Genomic DNA, 25,147 nt, shown 5'->3' with positions numbered 1-25,147 from the left:
CTAGTCCAAATCATTAATATGCAACGTGAAGAGTAGCGACCCCAGCACCGACCCTTGCAGAACTCCACTAGACACTGACAGCCAACCAGAAAATGTCCCCTTTATTGCCACTCTTTGTCTTCTGCCATTCAGCCAACCTGCTATCCGTGCTGGTATCTGCCCTTTGATACAGTGGGCTCTCATCTTCCCTAGCAGCCTAGTGTCACACCTTATTCAAATTCACATTTATTGTCACATGCACCAATTAAGGTACAGTGATATTTGAGTTACAATGCAGCCATACAAACAAAGAACACAACACAATTAAAAGAACGGTAGAACTTAACATAAACATCCACCACAGTGATCACTGTGATGGAAGGCAATAAAGTTCAGACTTCCTCCTTTTTGTACACCCGTGTTTGGGGTCTTGACCCTCCGCAGTCAAAGGCTTTCTGAAAATCTAAGTAAACACCATGTACTGACTCTCCTTTGTCTGTCTTGCTATTTACTTCTTCAAAGAATTCCAGCAAATTTAACAAATATAAAAAGACGTGTTTATTAAAAAAGCAGTTTCAATGATGCTAAACAAAACCACCATGACACATATGACAGGATATCAGCCAACTGTGTGATTTAAGTTAAATTAATTTATAGGTTCGGAAATATTTACTCAGTAATTTATATGGTCCCATGACATCTTGATATTTCATCCTCACTTGTGACCAACTTGACACAAGATATACACTTATTTTATGATTTGCTGTTAAATGCTGTATAGATTGCATTCAATGAAAGTAATTAGTTCAAAACAACAACAAAATTGGAAAAGAGATAAAAATCAAAAAGTAAAACATTTAAAAAGATGGCAACAAATGGCATCTTGCTTCAGTTTCCTGTCTAAGGTCTGGATGCAAAATAATTCCAAATATTTATTCTTACTGGGCACAAATCTGCTTACAAAAGTGATGTGCTATAAAAAAAATTTGATGCACACACAAATTTTAGAACTATATATTTACAAATGCAGTGTAAAAGCTGGAACATTAGACATGTGCAGCTGAATAAACTGATCTTTTTTTTACTCTGCATTTTGGCAGATTCCAACGGTCAGGCTCAAGCAGATGCAATGGTTAGGGGACAAGATGCTGACTCCAATGGTTACAGAATATTACTTTATATTTGAATCAATGCTTCCAAGTCAGTTTTGCAGGAACTGCCTTTTATTCAGCACCTCTTTAAGAACTCAATCTACAATTGTGTCACTAAAAAGTGACAAAATCCAACGCTTAAAAGTTAAAAATACTAAACTTTAAATGCTACACAAATTGAGATATTGCAGGCTTTAAAAAAAATTGCAATCAATTTTAAACCAGTAAACAATCTGAATGTACAATACCACATTTAAAGGCATTTGCACTGCACTTTGTTCATTACAAGATAAACTTGTGCCCAAACTGCAAAACCATTTTCACTGAACATATTGCTGGTGTACATTTTATTACTGCAGATCTTTTATTCCATGGTTTAATATATACACATATAAAAAAGTAGAAAAGTGGCGCAGATTTAGATTCTGAAACTGCACTCCTAAATTAGATAAGAAAACTGTCATCACCGAGCAAATCCTCGATGGGCAGCGCCCCCTCGGCCTCTGAATCCTCTCTCTCCTCTAAAATTCCCTCTGTTTCTTTCCCTGCCTCTGTCTCCACGTCCTGCTGAAGGGCCACCTCTTCCTCCACCTCTGGAGGCTCCACCTCCTCGGTCAGATTTAGATTTTGGAGGTGGTGATTTGGGACGAAGTCTCTCAATCTCTTCTGTACAACCAGTCAGATGTACATTTGTTCCAGTGAAGTAGGAGCTGTAGGTTTCAGCGTTGAAGTTACTGTTTGTAAGACTAGGTCCCACAGTTAACCATCCTATTGAAAGGTAAAATAAATACACTGAAGCAATTTAAAAAATTCAAAAGCATACAAATCAAGGGTAGAAGCAGCTGTAAATATTGAAGTGAAATAATACATTTTTTATATAATACATTTAGGAATTGTAAGGAAATCAGTTAATTTACTTTAATCACAAACTCAAAATAATATTATCTCCCTCACTCCATTAGTAATTATTAGTCAGATTTCTCAATTTTGCAGTAGCTCAGAATAATGGGCATCTCAAAAGCATATAATAACACAAAAACTAAGCAGTTCATCTATCCAAGGACCCCAACAGTCTTTTCAGGTGAGGCAGAGGTTCACTTGCACCTCTTCCCCATCGGTCCTGGGCCTCCTCCACTGACAGAGTGAGGCCCAGCGAAAATTGGAGGAACAGCAACTCATATTTCGCATGGGCACATTACAACCCAGCGGTATGAATATTGACCTCTAACTTCAAGTAACCCTTGCTTTCCCTCTCTCTCCCATCACTCCCCCTTCCTGGTTCTCAGACCAGTCCAGCAGTCCCCCTGATTAAATTTTATCTCCGTATGCTTCGTAATCACGTTCTGCTAGTTAACAATGATCCTATTGGGCCATTCTTTGGAAAGTTATCCAAAATGTCACACACGTTACCAAATGGCATCACATAAATACAATAAAAAATTATTGCAAGAGATTAATCCTATCTATCTATCTATCTATCTATCTATCTATCTATCTATCTATCTATCTATCTATCTATCTATCTATCTATCTATCTATCTAAAAGTCTGATCTTGACCACTTCCTGTTGTTCTGTATATTGATTTTAGAAAAAACGCTGCCACTTACGGCTGTGATTTTTGTCCATCTTTGAGTAAGATGGACAAAAATCACAGCCGTAAGTGGCAGCGTTTTTTCTAAAATCAATATACAGAACAACAGGAAGTGGCATAGTCCCATTCCGCTGCACAGGACAAGAGGATTTTTCCCATCGAAAATAAAAGAGTTATTAGTTTTTTTTAAATGTTGAGATTCTCTCTCCTGAAGGCCATGCCCCTTCCGGAGGGACGATAAGACCCGTAAGTGTTGAGTGCCTCAGTCAGTCTCTGCAAGATGGTGGAGCGAGAGGGTCACGTCTCTCAGTCTGAACTGTGAATAACACTGAGCACATGTCTACTAAACTGTGAGTGGTTTTACTGACCTGTCAGTGCCCTTAATGTGGTTTGAAAATATAGTTTAGAAATGCTAAAGCTGTGTTGCCTTTGGTTTGGAAAAGCTAAATGTTGAGATTCTCTCTCCTGTCAATCACGCCATGAAGGCCACGCCCCTTCTGGTGGGAGGGGGAGGGACTATAAAACCCAGAAGTGTGGGCGTGGCTCAGTCTCTGCAAGGTGGAGGAGGGAGAGGTCACAACCCGCTGTCTTTAGTGGCCTTGCACCCTGCTTGAAATGGTATGAAACTGTACTTGAATTTGGTGGCCTTGCACCCTGCTTGAAATGGAATTTCAAGGAATAGCCGTGAGTCAACTTCCAGCCCACCAGCCGTGAGTGAGCTGCCAGCACAACAGGCTTGAGTGACTGAGCCGCCAGCCCAAGAATCCATTCGGCCCACAACGTCCATACTAGCCCTCTGGAAACCAGTCCCTTCAGCCCACAACACCCATACTAGCGCTCCATCGGTGACCTGATAGCGTCAGTCAATGATGCCGGCAGTCGCCGAAAAAAAAATCGCCATGTGGGACAGGACCTTTAGGCACCTTGTTATGTCTGACTTTCTGATACATGGCGGATACTATCATGACCTTCAAGAGAGATTGATTATATCTCATTACAATTTAGTAGGCAGAGTATGTAGTCAGCTATGTGTGAGCACATTATTTTATGGATTCTCGAGTTCTTTTAAATATTATATTAGCAAAGATAAATAATACATTAAATAAGCACAGCTTGATGGCCTATAGATTCTTATGCAAGTAGACATATTGTATGCAGTGAGCCTCCTGGGTAAAGCTGGTGTGCACCAGATCAGTTCACTCTCCCTCTATACTCAGGCTGAGTCCATAAGCACCGACCCTGGCCCATGTAGAACCTTCATCTTATCTCTCCCCTCCCCACCTCTGACAGAGTTAATGCACATGGGATCCAATCCAACTTTTGCCCCCACTTTCTCAGGCAGAAGTGCTATGTGTAGGACTTACAGTCCATCCCCACCATCTGGTGGAGAACCAGCATATGTAGGACACATCAGGCCACCAAACCACCATCTCCCCCCCCCCATCTTATGCAGAGCCATGGTGCGTGCACCTGTCTGCTGCTCTGCATTGCCAGCTGGGATTTTACAGCAATGTTTTCAAGGTATTCCCTATGCCCAACTGTGTCTAGTTATTAGAGGGATCATGCTGAAGAAGTAAAATTACCAGAAGATTGCAACATAATTTTATGGATATATGTCCTCTCTCGTAGTGGTACTGAGGAAGCAATAGATTCTCGAAAAGATCAGCAATTTGGGGCTGGGGATCTGTTTTACGGACAATAATAATGAAGATTGAGGATGGACATTTGGGAAATCTGTTCAAAACAATTGTATGCATGTACGTCCCAGTAGTTGAGTATCTGTGATTTAGTATTGTAATGGGTGAGAATACTGGGATATGGAGCTATGTCTTGTGAATGGGTTCAGATCTTTGAAGATGGATTCCAAAAATAATGTCAGTTTTCTTATGAAGTGGGCCCATCATAACGCAAGTGTTAAATTTGTTTCCCAACACTCACATTATTTGGAAGTTGCACTGCACGACTAGATCAGATGCAGCAGTTTTTTTGTTTGCATTATATTCGGTGCACATAAAACGAAGTATTTTGCTAAAGACAATCAGAGCTCTCGCGAGCAAACTTTTGGCTTCTCTACAAGAAGACATCAGGGGCGTTTTGATGAGAATAACTACACTGCCCTCCATAATGTTTGGGACAAAGACCCATCATTTGTTTATTTACCTCTGTACTCCACAATTTGAGATTTGTAATTGAAAAAAAATCACATGTGGTCAAAGTGCGCATGGTCAGATTTCATTAAAGGCCATTTTTAAACATTTTGGTTTCACCATGTAGAAATTACAGCTGTATTTATACATAGTCCCCCCATTTCGGGACACCATAATGTTTGGGCTACATAACTTCACAGGTGTTTGTAATTGCTCAGGTGTGTTGAAATGCCTCTGTAATGTAGGTAGAAGAGAGCTCTCAGCACCTAGTCTTTCCATCAGCTTTGGAAGCTTTTATAGCTGTTTATCAATATGAGGACCAAAGTTGTGCCAATGAAAGTCAAAGAAGCCATTATGAGACTGAGAAACAAGAATAAAACTGTTAGAGACAACAGCCAAACCTTAGGCTTACCAAAATCAACTGTTTGGAACATCATTAAGAAGAAAGAGAGCACTGGTGAGCTTACTAATCGCAAAGGGACTGGCAGGCCAAGGATGATCTCCACAGCTGATGACAGATGAATTCTCTCTATAATAAAGAAAAATCCCTAAACACCTGTCCGACAGATCAGAAACCATCTTCAGGAGTCAGGTGTGGATATGTCAATGACTACTGTCCGCAGAAGACTTCATGAACAGAAATACAGAGGCTACACTGCAAGATCCAAACCACTGGTTAGCTGCAAAAATAGGATGGCCAGGTTATAGTTTGCCAAGAAGTGATTAAAAGAGCAACCAATTCTGGAAAAAGGACTTGTGGACAGATGAGACGAAGATTAACTTATATCAGAATGATGGCAAGAGCAAAGTATGGAGGAGAGAAGGAACTGCCCAAGATCCAAAGCATACCTCCTCATCTGTGAAACACGGTGGTGGGGGTGTTATGGCCTGGGCATGTATGGCTGCTGAAGGTACTGGCTCACTTATCTTCATTGATGATACATCTGCTGATGGTAGTAGCATAATGAGTTCTGAAGTGTACAGACACATCCTATTTGTTCAAGCCCAAACAAATGCCTCCAAAGCTCATTGGCCGGAGGTTCATTCTACAGCAAGAGAATTACCACAAACATACTTCAAAGCTGAAAAATTGTAAATTTTGAGGGCCAAGTCAACCACCTGATCTGAACCCAATTGAACATGCCTTTCATATGCTGAAGCAAAAACTGAAGGGAACTAGCCCCCAAAACAAGCATAAGCCAAAGATGTCTGCAATACAGGCCTGGCAGAGCATCACCAGAGAAGACATCCAGCAACTGGTGATGTCCATGAATCACAGACTTCAAACAGTCATTAATAATAATAATACATTTTATTTATGGGCGCCTTTCAAGAGTCTCAAGGACACCTTACAAAAATTGAGCATGTATAGGAAAAACATGTAAGGGGAATGAAATAAATAGTAGAGACATGACTAGTACACAAAGTAAAGACAGAATTCAATACAAAACACAGCATGAGGCAATTAATGCACAGATGAAAAGGGACGGGGACGTGGGGCTAAGGATAGGCAGAGGTGAAGAGATGGGTCTTGAGGCGGGACTGGAAGATGGGGAGGGACACGGAATTGCGGATCAGTTGGGGGAGGGAGTTCCAGAGCCTGGGAGCTGCCCTGGAGAAGGCTCTGTCCCCAAAACTGCGGAGGTTGGACTTGTGGATGGAGAGGAGACCGGCTGATGTGGATCTGAGGGACCGTGAGGGTTGGTAGGGGGAGAGGAGGTCAATGAGATATGTGGGGGCCAGATGGTGGAGGGCTTTGTAGGTGAGGACCAGGATTTTGTAGGTGATCCGGTGGGAGATGGGAAGCCAGTGAAGTTTTTTGAGGACTGGAGTGATGTGATGCCAGGATTTGGTGTGGGTGATGAGTCGGGCGGCTGCGTTCTGGACCAGTTGGAGTCGGTTGATGTAGGTGGAGCTGATGCCAAGGAGAAGTGAGTTGCAATAGTCCAGTCGGGAGGAGATGAAGGCATGGATGAGTCTTTCAGCAGCAGGCGGAGTGAGAGAGGGTCTGAGTTTGGCGATGTTGCGGAGATGAAAGAAGGAGGTTTTAATGACATGGCGGATGTGAGGCTCAAGGGAGAGGGTGGAATCAAAGATCACGCCAAGGTTGCGGGCCTGGGGAGATGGGGAGACAGTGGTGCCGTCGATGGTGAGAGTGGGGTTATTGATTTTGCTGAGTGTGGCTTTGGAGCCTATGAGGAGGAATTCTGTCTTATCGCTGTTGAGTTTGAGGAAATTATGTTGCATCCAGGTTTTTATAGCTGACAAACAGGAGTTGATATGGGAGAGGGGGGGGTTGTGGGGGGATTTGGTGCCAAGGTAAATCTGGGTGTCATCAGCGTAACAGTGGAAGTCCAGATTGAAGTGGCGGAGTATCTGACCAAGGGGGAGGATGTAGATGATGAAGAGGAGGGGGCCGAGTACGGAGCCTTGGGGAACGCCTTGAGTGACTGCGGCTGTAGCAGAGGTGTGGTTGTGGATGAAGTGGGATCTGTTGGAAAGGTAGGAACGGAGCCAGCTGAGTGCAGAGCCTTCAATGCCGAGGTCCTTGAGTCTGGTGAGCAGGATGTTATGGTTCACTGTATCGAAGGCTGCGCTCAGGTCGAGGAGGATGAGGATGTTGAGGGAACCAGTGTCAGCAGAGGTGAGGAGGTCGTTGAGGACTTTGAGGAGAGCAGTTTCTGTGCTATGGAGGGGGCGAAAGCCAGATTGGAGGGGTTCAAGTAGGTTATACGCAAGGAGGTGGGAATGAAGTTGCGACGCAACGATACGCTCCAGGGTTTTTGAAAGGAAGGGGAGGTTTGAGATTGGGCGGTAGTTAATGAGAGAGGAGGGATCAAGACCAGGTTTCTTTAAGATTGGTGTAACGGCAGCAGTTTTGAAAGCGGAGGGGACAATTCCTTGGGACAATGAGGAGTTGAAGAGATTAGTGAGGTAGGGGCAGAGTACGGGGAGGCAGGACTTCAACAGGGGAGTGGGGAGAGGGTCGAGGGAGCAGGTGGTGGGTTTGGAAGAGCTGATGAGTTTGGAGATTTCAATAGGGGTGACCAGGTCAAACTGGGAGAGGAAGCAGTGTGGAGGAGGGGTAAGGAGGTCAGTGGAGATGTTGAAAGGAGGGGCCGTGGTAGGTGGTGGAGTAGATGCTGGGGAGTCGGGTACAGGGGATAAAGATTGATAGATGGTGCTGATTTTATCAGCGAAAAAGTGGAGGAATGAGTTGCAGAGATCCGGAGTAGAGGTAGGGAGAGTGTTGGCTCGAGGCTTGAGGAGGTTGCCCACTGTGGAGAAGAGGGTTCTGTGGTTTAGGCAGGGATCGGTGAATATGGAGGAGAGGTAGGCAGATTTTGCAGCAATGAGGGCATCTTTGTAGTCAGTGAGGTGGAGTTTGTAAGCTTCAAGGTGGACTGTGAGAGATGATTTCTTTATTAGTCGTTCGAGTTGGCGACCAGTCTGTTTCAGTTTACGAAGTGCAGGTGTGTACCAGGGTGAGGATGTGTTGAAAGTTACGGTTCTTGTTTTGAGGGGGGCCAGAGTGTTGAGGGAGGTAGACAAGGTGGAGTTGAGATGGTTTGTGAGATCATCAGGTGAGATGGGGGTTGAGTCCAGTGGGAGAGTGGTGGAGAGCAGGTCAGAGAGATGGAGGGGATCAATGGATTTTAGATTCCGGAAGGTGATTTCTCGGAGGAAGCGGGGGCGAGGTGTCGGAGAAGGGATGGTGAACCGTATAAGCTTATGATCAGAGAGGGGGAAGAGGCAAGGATGGAGGTCGAGTACCGGTTGATTTATGGAGCAGACCAGATCAAGGATGTGACCTTTGTCATGTGTGGGAAAGGTGACGTGCTGAGAGAGAGAGAAGTTGTCCAGTAAAAAGGCGAATTCAGATGCGAGCTTGCAGGTGGGGGAGTCCATGTGAATATTTAAGTCACCAAGTAGTAGCAGACGTGAGGAGAGGGATGAGGCAAGTGTGAGGAGTTCAGTGAAGTCAGATAGGAAGGAGGGGTTTGGTTTAGGTGGCCGGTAAATGAGGATGACTGTCATGGAGGAAAGGGCTTTGAAGGCGAGGAATTCAAATGATGCTACTGGGGGGAAGGTGAGTTCAGTGATACGAAAATTCTGGTTAAAAATAACAGCGAGGCCACCTCCATGGCGGGAGGGGCGGGGTTTGGAAATGTAATTAAATCCAGGTGGGGATGTTTGATTGAGGGAGAAGAAGACATTGGGTTGTTGCCAGGTCTCAGTGAGCAGAAGGAAGTCCAGAGTGTTGTCAAGGATTAGTTCATGGAGGGCAAGGGCTTTGTTGTTGAGCGACCTGGTGTTGAGGAGGGCAAAGTTGGCATTGTGAGAGGGTGGAGGGATGGGGGCAGGCTGGAGAGATCTGAGGTTGTCCCGGTTGACAGTGCGTGCGGTCAGCTGGGATGGGGGGTGACGCGGTTGAGGGGGGGCAGAGCGTGGTAATGAGCAGACGGATGGAATGGAACGTCCGTGGTTGAAGCAAACACGCCTGCGCCGAGAGCCCCTGTGTATAAACACTGCTGTAATTTCTACATGGTGAAACCGAAATGGCCTTTATTAAAATCTGACAATGTATACTTTACCAGATGTGATTTTTTGCCATTACAAATCTCAAATTGTGGAGTACAGAGGCAAATAAATAAATGATGGGTCATTGTCCCAAACAATGCAAAAGAAACAAGTCTCCAGGCATCTGAAGGATCTAAGCCAATAGAAAACTCACTACATAAGGAACAAATGGTAGAAAGAGATTAGGTCTAGCAACTCGTTGATTATCATAATGTGCACTTTTCAGAGGCAGCAAGACTATCTATAAGCCAAACATTGAAGAACCATTCCAGCCTAGCCCAGACTGATAAGGCCAGATGTCAAATTAAAACTAACAAAACCAGAGGCAGACGGTTGCAGAGGTTCCAAAAATTAATGGAGAATTCACAACCTCATTTGGATAGAGAGGCATGGCTACAGACGGGTCTCCCTGCTGGTGTCATAGATAGGTAACACCAGGTTCTCCTTAACTGAATTGTCACAGTGGTGGAGAGCTACATCACAGATCACACTGGGGGATTCTCAAAAAGTTTGGATACCATCACACACCACTGTGAACAATATTGCTGTCAAAAAGTCAAATCTCAACAGTGCACAATTGAACAAAATCTTAGCAAATTTACCCTGTCTATTACCCTAGTGGCGGCGCGGCTCTGGCTGCAGCGGCTCTCCGGCAGTCCTGTTTGTTTTGTGTTTTTTGGGTTGTTTATTTTCGTTTTGGTTAGTCTAGTTTTGGTTTTTAGTTTGTGTTTTGGGGGGGGGGGGGGGGGTTGAAACGGGGCTTGCTGTCTCTCCCTGCGGGGGAATGCGACTTTTTTGTCGTATTCCCCTTCTCTGCCTCCGTCTGCGCTGAGGCCTAATGGCGGAGCTGGCGACCTCGAGGCTCAGGAGGCAGAGCCCGCCAGGACTCGCACTGAGCTCGCTCCCGTGAGGACGGCCCGGCTCGGGGCTGGAACAGGGCTTTCGTGAGGGGCTGTGACGGCCGGCCCGAGGAAGGAACGGTGCTCCCGTCGGAGTAGCCGAGCTCGGGGAGGTACGGCGTTCCCAGCCCGAGGGAGGAGCGGTGCCCGGTCGGGGCTGCCCAGCCCGAGGGAGGAGCGGTGCCCGGTCGGGGCGGCCCAGCCCGAGGGAGGAGCGGTGCCCGGTCGGGGCGGCCTGGCGCGAGGGAGGAGCGGTGCCCGGTCGGGGCGGCCCAGCCCGAGGGAGGAGCGGTGCCCGGTCGGGGCGGCCTGGCGCGAGGGAGGAGCGGCGGCCTGGCGCGAGGCTGAGACGGTGGCAGTACTCACGTGAGGGCGATCCGGCGCGGGGCTGGAACGATGCTCCGGGGGCTGGGACGGCAGTTCTGGTGGCGGTGGCCTGAGACCGGGGGTTCGGCCGCGGGCCAGCGGCTGCGTCAGCAGGTCTGGTGAGCGGCAGCTTCGACTACCCCGGGCCGCGGTGTTTGAGCCGCAGGACAGGTTTTAACATCGCCCGGGGGGTATCGCCTCAGCGCAGAAGGAGAAGAGGAGGGAAGAGACTGCAGCCCTAAGACTTTTGCCTCCATCACAGTGAGGAGATGTTGGGTGGACTCACTGTGGTGGATGTTAATATGTGTTTATTGTTGTTTTTTATTGTATTGTATTATATGTATGACTGCTTAAATTTCGTTCAGACTTCGGTCTGGATGACAATAAAAAGGCTATTCTATTCTATATTCTATTACATTTTGTTACTGACATTTGTGAAATTTCATATATGTCAATAACAAAATGTAATAATTTCCAACATGTATAGGAATATATATTTTTAAAGCCAGGATATATTAAACCATGAGACACATGAAACTGCAGGTGCTGAAATCTGGAGCAACAAATTAGCAGTTGGAGGAACATAACGGGACAGGCAGCATCTGTGGAGGCTAATGGATGGTACACAGTTCAAGTTGATACCCTGCATCAGGACATATTCTGATGCAGGATCTCAACCCAAAATATTGACCATAAATTAAGCCATTGCTATAACAAATGACGGGCCTCCCATGGGGGCTATGGGTGAGTGGTGGAATATTGCGTTGGGGGAACGGGTTGCGTTGGGAGATCAGGCCTTCCGTGTGACAGGGACCCAATAGTATCTATATACTACTAGAGCAACCCATGTTCTAGTACAGTTTCATACCACTTCAAGCAGGGTGCAAGGCCACCAAATTCAAGTGCAGTTTCATGCCATTTCATGCAGGGTGCAAGGCCACCATATTAAAATGCAGTTTCATACCATTTCAAGCAGGGTGAAACAATGATAAAACCACACAAAACACCACATAAACGCCACACTCACAGTTCAGTAGACATTCAGTGTGTTCAGTTGATTCACAGCTCAGGCAGAGTCATGACCTCTCCCTCCCCCATCTTGCAGAGACTGAGCCACACCCACACTTCTGGGTTTTATAATCCCTCCCCCCTCCCACCGGAAGGGGAGTGGCCTTCATGGCGTGATTGATAGGAGAGAGATTCACAACATTTTTTTAAACACTAATAACACTTTTATTTTTAGTTGGTGGGAAGAATCCTCTGCACCTGATGAGCGGAGGGGGACTGAGTAAGATGGCCAAAAATCACAGCTGTAAGTGGTAGTGTTTTATCTAAAATCAATATACAGTGCAAACAAGAAGTTGTCAAGTTTAGACTTTTAATCATTTGCCATTTCAAACCAACCACCAACAACCATTTGCTGTGCTTTATTTCAAACCAACCACCACCAACAACCATTAGCTGTCCTTTATTTCAAACCAACTACCACCAACACCATTTGCTATGCTTTATTTCAAAACAACCACCACGAACAACCACTTGGTATGCTTTATTTCAAACCAACCACCGCCAACCACCATTTGCTGTGCTTTATTTCAAACCAACCACCACCAACCATTTGCTGTGCTTTTTCAATCCAACCACATTTTCATTTTCAAACCACATTAAGGGCACTCAAGGACAGTAAAACCATTTGTTCAGTGTTATTCACAGCTCAGACTGAGGGACGTGATCCTCTTGCTCCCCCATCTTGCAGAGACTGACTGAGGCACTCAACACTTCTGGGTTTTATAGTCCCTCCGGAAGGGCCTTCAGGAGAATCTCAACATTTCTAAAACACTAATAACTCTTTTATTTTTCATCGATGGGAAAAATCCTCTTGTCCTGCACAGCGGAGGGGGAAATTGAGTAAGATGGCCAAAAATCACAGCCGCAAGTGGCACGTTTTTTCTAAAATCAATATACAGAACAGGAAGTGGTCAAGATCAAAATTTTAGTAATAGATTAAAAGTCTCGTTTGTCTGTCTGTCTGTATGTGAGATCAATGAACTATGCCAAAACGGTACACAATAGAGCAACATTTTTTGCAGGATCTTACTGTTTTTTCCCGTGGTTGTCAGTACCAAGTTTCTTCACATTTGATGTTATATTTCACGTTGTTGATATTTAAAGTTTAAAGAAAGCCAACTTTGAAAATAATAACTGCCTGTGAGTGGGAGACTTTTCTAGCAGCTTCCAGTGATGTCACAATGGCATCTCACAGTGGTCCAATCACACTGGGATCTCAGGAACACGCTGCAGTTAACATTCCAACAACCGGAAATGACATCACAATGTGATCTCTGCTGCCAATACAGAAGCTATGAGAGTTGACAGTGGGGGATGGAAGGAGAATATTTGTTTTAGGCGCTTGTGAATCTTTTCGCCTATAGTATGTTGATGAACGTTCCATCGTGTGATGTCACAATGCCCAATGCTCACAGATGTCCAATCGCAATGGATCCCATTTACATATGCCTTTGCTCCAGCCTCAGCCCCCCGCCCCCGCCTGATGTCGCAGCACCTTCCAATCCCTCACAGATGGCCAATCGCAATGGAACTAATTTACAAATGCCTTTGCACGAGCCCCAGCCCCGCCCCCGCGTCGAAGCGCGTGATCACCCTTCTCTCCTCACCCCTCTCTCCATCTCCTCCTCCTCCCTCTCCCCTTCCACCACTCCCCCTACCCTTCTACCCTCTCTCCCCACTCTTCCCCTTCTCTCCCCCCCTCCCCCTTCCCCATCCCCTCTCCACCCCACCCCCACCACTCACATCCCGTCCCACACCTCCCCGCTCTCCTCCCTTCCCCCTCCCCAATCTCTCCCCCATCTCCACCTTTCCTCCTCGCCCTCCCCCCCTCTCCGCCCCTCCCCTCCCCGCCCCCCCTCTCCCTTCCCCCTCCCTCCTCTCCATCCCCATTCCCCCCTCTCCCTCCCTTTCCCACTCTCTCCCCCAACACCCTCTCACCCCTCTCCATCGCCCCCTCCCTCTCCCCCCCCTCTCAGCCCACCTCTCTGCCTTATCCTCTTCCTGCCTCTCCACCCCCTCTCCCCATCCCATCTCCCCCCTCCCTCCACCCCCCTCTCTCCCCTCATCTCCCTCCCCTTCTCTGCCCCACTCTCTTTGCCCCCCACGAGATAGGGTGGGGATTAGGTAAAAGGAGCCAATTAATAATATTAATATAATATCAAGAGGGGTGGTTAGTGTGTGTGTGGGTGTTGGGGGTGGTTAGTGTGTGTGCTGGGGAGGTTAGTGTGTGTGTTGGGGTGGTGGTGTGGTTAGTGTATGTGTGACACCGCAACCTCCACCCCCCCCCACCCCCACAACCGCGTGTTGAATGGGCGGTACCCTCTCCCCGTCTCTTCCCCGGCCCACTCTCCCCCCTCCCTTCCTCCTCCCCACCCTCCCTTTCCCCCCTCTCCCCTCTCCCTCTGCCCCCCACCCTCCTTCTCCCCTCCTCCAACCCCCTCTCCCCTCCTCTAACCACCTCTCCCCTCCCCTCTACCCCCTCCCTTCTCTTCCCCCCTCTCCCCTCTCTCCCCTCATCTCTCCCACCCCCTCTCCCCACCTCCTCTCTCCCTTCTACTTTCTTCCCCCCTCCTCCTCTCCCTCTCTCCCTCCTCCCCTTCTCCCCCATGTGTGTAGGAGGTGGTTAGTGTGCGTGTGAAGCCGAAAATTTGTTTAAGCTGTTTGTGAATTTACTCCTCCACCCTTTGCCGTAATGGAGAAATGTTTACATGTTCCTGTAGAGTTTTTCCTCCTCCACATTTTGTTTTGAAAATTAGAACATTTGGTTATTAATTTCCCTGTTTTTTTTAGTAAAAAACATCAAACAAATTAAAAATTTAAGCTGCTGCATGAGTCACCGTGCCATCTCACAGATGTCCAATCACAATGGATCTCATTTACCTATGATATGACATCACAATGGGACAGGGGTGGGAGATTGGAACCATCAGGTGGTCCCATTAAAATCAAACAGCTGCATGAGTCACAGAGCCATCTCACAGATGTACAATCACAATGGATCTCATTTACATATGCCATCACAATGGGACAGGTGTGGGAGATTGGAACCTTCACGTGGTCTGGCGTGCACAATCAAATAAGATAAAAAAGAGCAAGTTGTCCTACCCCCCTCCCTATCCACCCCTCCCTCTCCTCCATCCCCTCCTTTTCCCCCACTCCACTTCTCCCCTTCCTCTTCTCTTCCCCCTCCACCTGCTCTTCTCTCCCCCCCTCCAACTCCCCTTCTTCTCTCTCTCCCCCTCCCTCCCTACCTCCCATCCCCTGCCTTTCCCCCTCTCCCCCCATCGTCTCTCTCCCTCTCCTCTCCCCCCTCCTCTTTCTCTCCCCCACTCTGCCCCCCCTCCTTTCTAACTCCTCCACCTCTTATTCTCCTCCCCCCCCAACTCTCCCCCTCCTCCCTCCCATCACTCCCCCTCTCCCTCCCCCTCTACTCTCTCCCCTCTAATCGCTCTCTCCCCTCTACTCTCTCTCTCTCTCTTCCCTCTAATCTCTCTCCCCCTTCCTCCCCCCCTTCCACCGCCAGCCTTTCCCCCACTACCCCTTCTTTCTCCCCGTTCTCTCTCCCCCCTCCTCCCTCCCCGTTCTCTCTCCCCCCTCCTCCCTCTCCCCTTCTCTCCCTCTCCCCCTCCAATCTCTCTCCACCTTTCCCCCACCCCTCTACCCCCTCTACCATCCCCCTTCCCCCTACCCGTCCCCCCCTTCTCCCTCTCCCCCCCCCTCCCCCCCGTGTGTGTGGGAGGTGGTTAGTGTGCGTGTGAAGCCGCAGGCCCCCCCACCCACCGCAACCATACGTTGAGGGGGCAGAACACAGCGGCCTCCCCTCCCTCCCCTCTCCCCCTACCCCCCCCGTGTGTGTGTGTGTGTGTGGGTTGGTTAGTGTGCGTGTGAAGCCGCAGCAACCCCCCCCCCCCCTCCCAGCGGGTCTGCACTTGGTCTAGTAACTATTAAAACTGTCGTTGGTTTGTTGGTTTGTAACGGGTTATATTTTGCGAAAATTCGTTTAAGCTGTTTGTGAATTTACTCCTCCACCCTTTGCCGTAATGGAGAAATGTTTACATATTCCTGTAGAGTTTTTCCTAATCCACATTTTCTTTTGAAAATTAGAACATTTGGTTATTAATTTCCCTGCTTTTTTTAGTAAAAAACATCAAAAAATGTTAAAATTTAAGCTGCTGCATGAGTCACCGTGCCATCTCACAGATGTCCAATCACAATGGATCTCATTTACCTATGATATGACATCACAATGGGACAGGGGTGGGAGATTGGAACCATCAGGTGGTCCCATTAAAATCAAACAGCTGCATGAGTCACAGAGCCATCTCACAGATGTACAATCACAATGGATCTCATTTACATATGCCATCACAATGCGACAGGTGGGAGATTGGAACCTTCACGTGGTCTGGCGTGCACAATCAAATAAGATCAAAAAGAGCAAGTTGTCCTACCCCCCTCCCTATCCACCCCTCCCTCTCCACCCCCTCCCTCCACCCTCCCCTCTCCTCTTCTCCCCTTCCTCTTCTCTCCCCCCTCCACCTCCTCTTCTCTTCCCCCTCCACCTCCCCTTCCCCCTCCAACTCCCCTTCTTCTCTCTCCCTCCCCCTCACTCACTCCTCCACTCTCTCTCTCTCTTCCCCTCCCTCCCCCTGCCTTTACCCCTCTCCCCTTCTCCTCTCTCCCTCCACTCCCTCCTTCTCCTCTCCCCTCCAATCTTTTTCCACCTCCCCCTCCCCTCCCCCCACCTCTACCACCCTCTCTCCTCCCTCCCCCCCTCCCCCACTCTGCCCCCCTCCCTTCTAAACCCTCCACCTCTTATTCTCCCCCTCCCCTCACTCACCCCATCCCTCCCCCCTCTACTCTCTCTCCCCTAATCTCTCTCTCCCCTCTACTCTCTCTCTCTTCCCTCTAATCTTTCTCCCCCTTCTGCCCTCCCTTCCACCCCAGCCTTTCCCCCACTACCCCTTCTCTCTCTCTCCCTTCTCCCTCTCCCCCTCCACCACCCCCTTCCTGTCTCCCTCTTCACCCTCCCCGCTCTCCTCCCCCCTCTCTCCCCCCTCTCCTCACCACTCTCCCCCCATTCCCTATTCTACTCACCCCATTCTCCCTCTCCCCTCCCCATCCCTCTCCTCACCACTCTCTCCCCATTCCCTATTCTCCTCACCCCATTCTCCCTCTCCCCTCCCCGCTCTCTCCCTTCCCCAATCTCCCTCCCATCTCCACCATTCCTCCTCCCCCTCCCCATCTCCTCTTCCTTCCTCCCCATCCCCAGTCTCTCCGCCCCACCCATCTCCCCTCCTCCGCCCTCCTTCTCCCCTCCTCCAACCCCCTCCTCCAACCCCCTCTACTGCCCTCCCTTTCCCCCCCTCCCCCTCATCTCTCCCCTCTCTCTTGCCCCCTCCTCCCCTCCTCTCTCCCCTTTCTCTCCCTCTCCCCTCCCACTCCCCCCCGTGTGTATGGCAGGTGGTTAGTTTGCGTGTGAAGCCGCAGCCCCCCTCCCCCGCAACCGCACGTTGAGGGAACGGGACCCAGCGGTCTCTCCTCCCTCCCCCGTCTCCCCCTACCCCACTATCACCCCCTACTCCCTTCATTGACTCAGGGAAGCTCCCACTGCCCCCCCTCCACGTGGGAAGGATTCATTGCCTCCAGGGAGCACCAACGCCGACCCAATTATCAAGCCCATTGGCTCCGGGAAGTGCTTCATTGGCTCCGGGAAGTGCCGACTGCTCCCCCCCCCACCCCCCACCACGTGGGAAGGATTGATTAGCTCAAGGGAGCGCCGATGCCGACCCAAAAGTCGAATCCATTTATTGGCTAAGGGAAACGACGACTTCCCTCACCACGTGGGAAGGATTAATTGCGTTGGGGGAACGGGTGAGTGGTGGAAACGGGTTGCGTTGTGGAAACAGGTGACTGGTGGAATATGCATTGGGGAAACGGGGCCCAACGGGTCAGGGGGCTAGGGAGGGGAGAGCGGTTATGGAGGGTGGGAGTGACTGAGGGTAGGGAGTGACTGAGGGTAGGGGAAAGGAGAAGGAGGGAGAGATGAAGGAGGGTGAGGGTAGAGAAGAGGGAGGGTGAAGGGGAGGAGTGTTGGAGGGTGAAGGGGAGGAGTGTTGGGGGATGAGGGGAAATGAGTCGTGCCTGTGCAGTTGGGGGCTATGGGTGAGTGGTGGAATATTGCGTTGGGCGAACGGGTTTCATTGGGGGATCGGGTGATTGGCTCCGGGGGGGGCGCCTGTCTCCGGGGTGAGCGCCGACGTCACGTTTGGGGACCAGCCCTCTCATGTGACGCTGCCCTCCCCCACCCGTGTTGGGGGATGGTGCACAACGGGTCCCACGTGGTCTAGTATATATTACTAAAACTCGTCTTGTTTGCGTGTCTGCGTGCCCATGTGATCCTAGAAGTACGCCAAAACGATACACGACCGCGGTACAATTTTAGGACCACCTTATTCATAATTGTCCTGTGTTGTGTTATTTTATCATGTTTCATTCAGATTAATGATATATTTTACGTTATTCACATTTTCAACGTTACAAATTTAACTTTTCACTTCAAGTGTAAAAAATTATAATGTTGCAAATTACAGGACACTGAGTCCTCTCATTTGAAACATTGTAACGGCAGGGGTACGACAAGGGAATTGGATTTATTTTTTGTTGAAAAAGTGGGAGGGTGAAGAGGAGGGGAGTTGGGGGCTACGGGTGAATGGTGGGATATTGCCTTGGGGGAACGGGTTGCGTTGGGTGAACGAGTGGCGGAATATTGCGTTGGGGAACATAGAAAACATAGAAACATAGAAAGTAGGTGCGAGAGTAGACCACCAGGTCCGTCGAGCCCGCACCGCCATTCGCTCATGGCTGAACACTAAACAGACACACTTACCCACAAACAGTAGACACAAGACACAGAACACAAGACACTACCCTCCCCTTTATACCGCTATCACCCTCTCCACCCCAAGAACCGCGTGATCTCCTGGGGGAGGCAAAAAACCGGATAAAAACCCAGGTCCAATTCGGGAAAAAAATCCGGGAAATTCCTCTCCGACCCCAATCCAGGCGATCGACACTTGTCCAGGAGATCACTCAGGTCTTACTATACTAACCATACCTAGGTCCATATCCCTGCCCTCTCCCCGTAGCCCCTTATCCCCTTGGCAGCTAAAAAACCATCTATTTTAGACTTAAATATATTTAACGTTTCTGCTTCCACTGCTCCCTGGGGCAGTGAATTCCATAAATTAACCACCCTCTGGGTGAAGAAGTTCTTCCTCATCTCAGTTTTAAAAGAGCCCCCCCTTATTCTGCAACTATGTCCCCTAGTTCTAGTTTCCCCGATCATTGGGAACATCCTCGGTGCATCCACCCGATCAAGGCCCCTCACGATCTTATATGTTTCAATGAGATCGCCTCTCATTCTTCTAAACTCCAAAGAGTAGAGTTCCAGCCTACTTAACCTTTCCTCATATGTCAATCCCCTCATTGCAGGAATTAATCTTGTAAACCTTCGCTGCACTGCCTCCAGGGCTAGTACATCCTTTCTTAAGTATGGACCCCAGAACTGTACACAGTATTCCAAATGTGGTCTCACTAATACTGTGTACAGCTGCAGCAAGACCTCCGTGTTTTTATACTCAATCCCCCTAGCAACAGGTTGCATGAGGGACCCAGCCTCCCGTAGGGGCTATGTGAGTGGTGGAATATTACTTTGCGGGAATGGGTTGCGTTGTGGGACCAGGCCTCCCGTGTGACAGGGACCCAACGGGTCCCACTTGGTCTAGTTTCTATTAAATGATACATTAATGGTACAGATGGATAGAACAGGAACAGGCCCTTCAGCCTTTAAACAAGATTTAAGGTTACATAATTGTTAGATTTACTTCAATCATAGCATTAATTCAGTTTCCTTAATTTGTTCAATCTAAATTGAAATGTGTATTGTTTACGTGGGATATAAAATCCTAGATTTTAACATTAAACAATAATCAGCACAATCACAATGACATCAATGGTCCACTGGAATTGTGAACATCTGGTGCAACAAGATTACGTGCATTGCTAGGTTATTTTGTTGGAAAATACATTAGTGTTTGTCTTCCTTTACATTCTCCACTGCCAGCAGTAAGAAAATTGCAAACTGGAACAATAGCTCATATTCCACCAGTGCAGTCCACAACCCAATGTAATGCACATTTAAATTTCCTGTTTCAGGTAACTGACCTGCTTGTGCTCCTCTCTCTCCTTTTGATCCACCCATTTCATTATTTCATTCACTGCCTTCTTTATAACTAATTCCTCAGCCTCCGATTGCTCAGTTTCTTTCCTCTCTATCTGCTCATCACCCACCCACCCACTGAGTAGTAATTTGACTCAGTAAAAATCTACAGTCATGCAAGGTCAACTTCTGATTTGACTGTTATTTTACCTTTTCATACTTACGTCAAACACAAATGCAGTTCTAGTGACTGGATGCCACATAGGAATAGAATAGTTAGTTTAGGCATTGAGTTATCAATAAGTGCCCAGAAAATATCCTAAGATGGTATTTTATGTTATCTTTCAGATAATCATAAAAATAAAGAGCACGTTATTAGCATCTTACATTTGGACGCAACGGGGTCACATACCTGGTCTTATTGTGCTATCCCTTCCAAAAATGTGCAATCTTCTTCGTCCCAGACAGAAATGTTCAATGATATGAAATATTTCCACAGGCTTTTCAAGGTTCCCAATCTCAGGCTCTTCTGTAATAATAAGATCAATGTCTACATTTGCATGGATAAAATCGCCATCCGTACTTCGGCGAACCGTCCCTTTGATACCCATTAGGCAGTGTTCCTAAAAAATAAAACACATAACACATTAGGGATTACAGCTATTAACTCTTACATCAAGTAATACTGTACAGGGATCCTAGATAACTTTTACGTTTTGTATTTCGCCCAATGTCTCCAGAAAAATTTCACAATAGAAAAGTAAATACCGTGATTGCTGGAAAATGTCATAACATCGGTCATAATTACCATACTGATTGTACAATGATTAATTTACTGAGGAAACACTTTAAAAAAAATAAACTTTCAGCAAATTTAAATCTAATCAGCAAACTATCTCCATTTAATTAGAAACTGAAGTCAAGAGTCAAGTGTATTTAATTGTCATATGCATTGGGAATATAATTAAATTCCCACTTGCTGCAGCTATTGAGGGACATTAATGCTACATAATGGTATATTATTAATACATTTTAAAAACTTGAGAAACTTAGTGGTTTATTATGAATTTATTATGTTAATCTTTTCACAATCGTGACCCAAGTACATAACTATCTCTTAAAAATATATTTTATAATAGCTGAAAAGCATACTTTGATCCTTAACACCACTTTAAACAAGAGGTTCAGAGTATGCTCATCTTCAGTTAGGTTTGGTACAGTATTCATGAACTAAATATTGGTCAACAAAGATATTGTATTTCAGCATAGGAAATTATTAGCATGCTCAATAAAATTGTTTAGCCCAGTGGTGGGCAGCATCTCTGGAGAACAAGGATAGGTGATGTTTCAGATCGGGCCCCTTCTTCAGATTGATTGGGGGGGTGAGGGGAGTGAAGAACTGGAGAAGAGAGGCAGGGCAAAGCCTGGCAAGAGATGGGTACATAAAAGCGATGGAGGTTTTTGATAGGAAAATGGTTAGACAAGTGCCTGAATTTAAAAGACAAAAGGTATGAGATAAGAATAGAAGAATTGCGAATTATGAAGGCAGAGGAAAGAATGTAGGTGAAAAGTGAGGGGAGAGGAGAGAAATGGGTGTAAGTCCAGATGGAGCACATGGAAAAGGCGGGGGGGGGGGGGGGGGGGGGGGGGAGAAGAGAAAGGAGAAGGAGTTCGGTTAGTTACCTAAAATCTTAGATTTCAAATGTTCATACAGTTTGTTTGTAAGCTACCCAATCAGAATATGAGGTACTGTTTTCCCAGTTTGCGAGCGACAGCTCTCTGACAACGGAGGGGGCCCAGGACAGAAAAGTCAGTATGGGAATGGAAAAGGGAGATAAAATGGTTAGCAACTGGGAGATCCTGTACACCTTGGTGTCCGGCGAAACGGTCGTAGAGTCTACGTTTGGTCTCGCCGACATAAGGATGATCACATCTGAACATTCGATGCAGTAGATGGGATTAGAGGAGTTGCACGTGAGCCTATGACTGTTTCCTTTACATCGGCAAGAGGTCATCTATCCCTGTTCTCCAGAGTTGCTGCCTGACCCGCTGAGTTATTCCAGCACTTTTGTGTCCTTTTTTGTAAACCAGCATCTGCAGTTCCTTATTTCCACAACTTTGATGTTTTCATTTTCTTTGTTGCAAACCATGTTTTATCCATCATTAGACTTTCCAGCAGCTTGCAGCATTTCTGCTGAAAACAACTGTTAGTCAACATTTCTAAATAACTTTTCTCAGATCACTTGAACTAATCATGTATAGTCTTTTCTTTGACTGGATAGCACGGAAAAAAATGCTTTTCACTGTAGCTCGGTACATGACAATAATAAATTAAACTAAACCAAAAAAAAGCTGAGAAACTTGGCATTTCCCCACTCCTAATTTCAATCCACCACCATTTTTTCCTTGGGCACTGCAAATCAAATAACGTTTTCAACAACATGACTGTGTTGACAAGCCTAAATCACAGAACCTTGTGATATAGCTTCTTTGCAAATGTGCACAAAAACTAAGATTTTACTGAAAGGAGAAAACTATTGCAATGAAATTAATTCCAACTCTCGTAAGGCATATTAGCTCAGTAGGTTTCATAGAATTATAGAAAAAGGATATTGGGGAAAGAAAATATAGATATTCACATCAGGTGTGGCTGATTGGTAGCCTACTTCCGAATCCACGTTGGACGTTCAAGTGACACTCCAGAAACTTAAAAACAAAAATAAAACCCAGGGTGGTACTTAATTCAGTACCACTTTATTGGAGGCATTGTTTCTTGAATGAAAGGTTGAACTGAACCCATGGCCCAAATTATGCAACTGTTTCAAAAAGCAACAGGCGCCTTGGGCAATACTTATCACTCAATCGCGGGAAAACCAACCTATCCACTCATCATCATATTGCTCACTGTGGCAGAAATTATCCACTTTCTGACACATCAGAACGTACAATTTTTTCTATTAAGTTTGGACAAAAGTTTGAAGCAGCAGATTGCTTTTTAAAAAAGTGCAAATCCGAATAATATCACATCTTTACCATTCTACAGAAGCAAAATATTGTAGATGCTGGAAATCCCAAATAAATTTAAAATATTGAAAATATTCAGTCATGCAGAATTTGTACATATTAGGAATTCTAATTAGGGGAATGTTGTTTCAGAATAAATGGAACACTACCGCTAATCCAAATTACTGGGTTAGATGGTGATGAATGTTGCCCGCTCAGATCTAAACAGATGCCAATCAACCATTTAAATTGCAAACAGATGGCAATCAAACATTTAAACTTCATCTGCCATGCATCTGCCCACTCACCCAACCTGTCGAAGGCACCCTGCATTCTCATAGCATCCTCCACACAGTTCACACTGCCACCCAGCTTTGTGTCACCTGCAAATTTGCTAATGTTACTTTGAATCCCTTCATCTAAATATCAATAATTCCCCGTTGTAAAAGGGGAAGTACAACGGGATCTGGGGGGTCCTTGTTCATCAGTCAATGAAAGTAAGCATGCAGGTACAGCAGGCAGTGGAGAAAGGAAATGGCACGTTGGCTTTCATAACAAGAGAAGTTGAGTATAGGAGCAAAGAGGTCCTTCTGCAGTTGTACAGGGCCCTAGTTACACCACACCTTGAATATTGTGTGCAGTTTTGGTCCCCTAATTTGAGGAAGGAAATTTGTGCTATTGAGGGAGTGCAGCATAGGTTCACAGGGTTATTTCCCAGTATGGCGGGACCGTCAAAGGCTGAGAGAATGGAGCGGCTGACTTGTATACTATTGGAATTTAGAAGGATGAGAGGATATCTTATTGAAACATCCAAGATTATTAAGGGTTTGGACACGCTAGAGGCAGGAAACATGTTCCCGATGTTGGGTGAGTCCATAACCAGGGGCCATAGTTTAAGAATAAGGGGTAAGGCATTTAGAACGGAGGTTAGGAAACACTTTTTCACACAGAGAGTTGTGAGTCTGTGGAATTCTCTGCCTCAGAGGGTGGTAGAGACCGGTTCTCTGGATACTTTGAAGGGAGTGCTTGATAGGGCTCTTAAAGATAGCGGAGTCAGGGGATATGGGGAGAAGGCAGGAACGGGATACTGATTGTGGATGATCAGCCATGATCACATTGAATGACGGTGCTGGCTCGATGGGCCGAATGGCCTACTCCTGCACCTATTATCGATTGTCAATTCTTGGAAGGCCAATTCTGTAAGATTGCCATATTGCTGTAAAAAAAATCGTCACAGGGATCTAGAATCTAACATCCCACTGATTTGCATATATTGTTGGTCTATGAATTAGGAAATAAAGGAGAACTAAATTATTATTTTTAAACAATTTCCCTTGAGCATATACATTAATTGTATATGCTTTTTCATGTTATGGATTTCAAATTAAATACTTTAAATTACATTTTTTTCCAATTTAAATAGTTTAAAAGACATTTAAATGGAAAATTAATTTTCAGGTTTTACAACTGGTTGCCATGAAATTTCTGGGGAATAGGGCTTCAGCATTTTGATTGCACAGCAGAATAACTATCTGGACCATCCCAGTGGATTCCAGGGTGTGGACAATGACAAAGTCCCTTTGCACTTGACCTTAGTTCATTCATGGGTGGGTAGACAGGGAGCAGTAATTCCAGGAAATGGGCTCTGTCCAGCCTATTAATACCCTTGTGCTCTATGCTGGAATACTCTTTCTTTCATTCCTACCCATAAGTAAATTAACAGTGTAAATTTAAACAAAACTTCATACAACAATGAAAAAGTGAACAGTGCCTCCATATTATCTCACACCAAAAAAACCCCTTTGGAATTGACAAGCCATTAATTGTCCATTCTAAGCTACGTTCCTCGTGTAATTCAATGTAACAGGAGAAGAAAAAACAGGCAATTCTTTCGCTGTGACTGCAGGAATTAAGTTTAGACTTGCTATATAAGTCTGCCCCCAAGGTCATACAAAGCACTTGCCTTTGTTCGCTGGAAGACTGCTTTTGGGTCCAGGGTTTTGGTTTTCCCAGGGTTATCTTTATTGGTTTTGATCCAGCAAATATCTTCACAACGTCTGAATCCCCATTTACGTAAACACTGGAATAATAAAGACTATATGTAATATGTGTAAAAATGTATATGTCTATATGTAAAAAT

At 46.4% G+C, this 25,147-nt stretch overlaps 1 protein-coding gene across 7 annotated transcripts in view; it reads right to left on the bottom strand.

Moving 5' to 3' along the window:
• Nucleotides 1-513: 513 nt before the first annotated feature.
• mettl14 (methyltransferase like 14) overlaps nt 514-25,147 on the bottom strand; it is a 65,042-nt gene continuing 40,408 nt past the window's right edge. For all 7 annotated transcript variants that reach the window (XM_033023472.1, XM_033023477.1, XM_033023480.1 and 4 more), the window contains 3 exons: nt 24,971-25,087; nt 20,417-20,627; nt 514-1,898 (listed from right to left, as the gene is read on the bottom strand). In XM_033023472.1, coding sequence (XP_032879363.1) covers nt 1,594-1,898; nt 20,417-20,627; nt 24,971-25,087 — 633 coding nt within the window. In that variant the 3' untranslated portion in view covers nt 514-1,593. The remainder of the gene's footprint in view (nt 1,899-20,416; nt 20,628-24,970; nt 25,088-25,147) is intronic.

The sequence above is a fragment of the Amblyraja radiata genome, chromosome 1 (assembly GCF_010909765.2).
Source record: "Amblyraja radiata isolate CabotCenter1 chromosome 1, sAmbRad1.1.pri, whole genome shotgun sequence".
NCBI classification, from domain to species: domain Eukaryota; kingdom Metazoa; phylum Chordata; class Chondrichthyes; order Rajiformes; family Rajidae; genus Amblyraja; species Amblyraja radiata.
This window is presented reverse-complemented; position numbering and strand designations above follow the sequence as displayed.